The 514-nt window shown below is 56.6% G+C and overlaps 1 protein-coding gene across 1 annotated transcript; it reads right to left on the minus strand.

Moving 5' to 3' along the window:
• Positions 1-17: 17 nt before the first annotated feature.
• On the minus strand, positions 18-307 carry SDRG_08194 (hypothetical protein; the record flags this gene model as incomplete). Its single annotated transcript, XM_008614064.1, has 2 exons — positions 18-26; positions 77-307. The coding sequence occupies 2 exons, from the start codon at positions 305-307 to the stop codon at positions 18-20; spliced, it is 240 nt and encodes a 79-aa protein (XP_008612286.1).
• Positions 308-514: the final 207 nt, after the last annotated feature.

Below are 514 nucleotides of genomic sequence, written 5' to 3' on the forward strand. Positions count from 1 at the left end.
CATGACATATCTTGCAGTTATTCTGGCTGCTCGTGACAGTAATCGTCTTGAACAATGGAAGCGCTGTCGCGAAGACACTGGTATAGGCTTCGTCCGGGCCGGCAATGTGGGCCGTGGGCCAGAGTGGCAGCTCCACGTCCATGGCCAAGAGCGTCCGTAGCGCGTCGAGCGCGTCATCAAGGCTGTCATTGGGCGCCGCTTGAAGAAATGCGTGTGCGTCATCGGCGTCGTCGAGGTAGTGCAGAATCTGCAGCGCGATCGGCGGTAGCAGCCATGGCGCCGATGTCGATCGGTTGTCCGCCGTCATCTTGTGCTCGCGCAAATGAAATCCGGATACCACGTTGTGAAGGAAGGTTCCTCGAGTGTTCCTCACGGTGTTTTGCCGTGAAAAACACGTGAAATGCACCGTGCGTCATGTTGCGATATGCGATCGTGAGCTGATGCTGCCGTCCATATGCTTCCAGCGCGGTGGACTCGGAACGATCTTCTCCAAGGATACACAGCGCCAAATTCA

This window comes from Saprolegnia diclina (genome assembly GCF_000281045.1).
Source record: "Saprolegnia diclina VS20 unplaced genomic scaffold supercont1.24, whole genome shotgun sequence".
NCBI classification, from domain to species: domain Eukaryota; phylum Oomycota; class Saprolegniomycetes; order Saprolegniales; family Saprolegniaceae; genus Saprolegnia; species Saprolegnia diclina.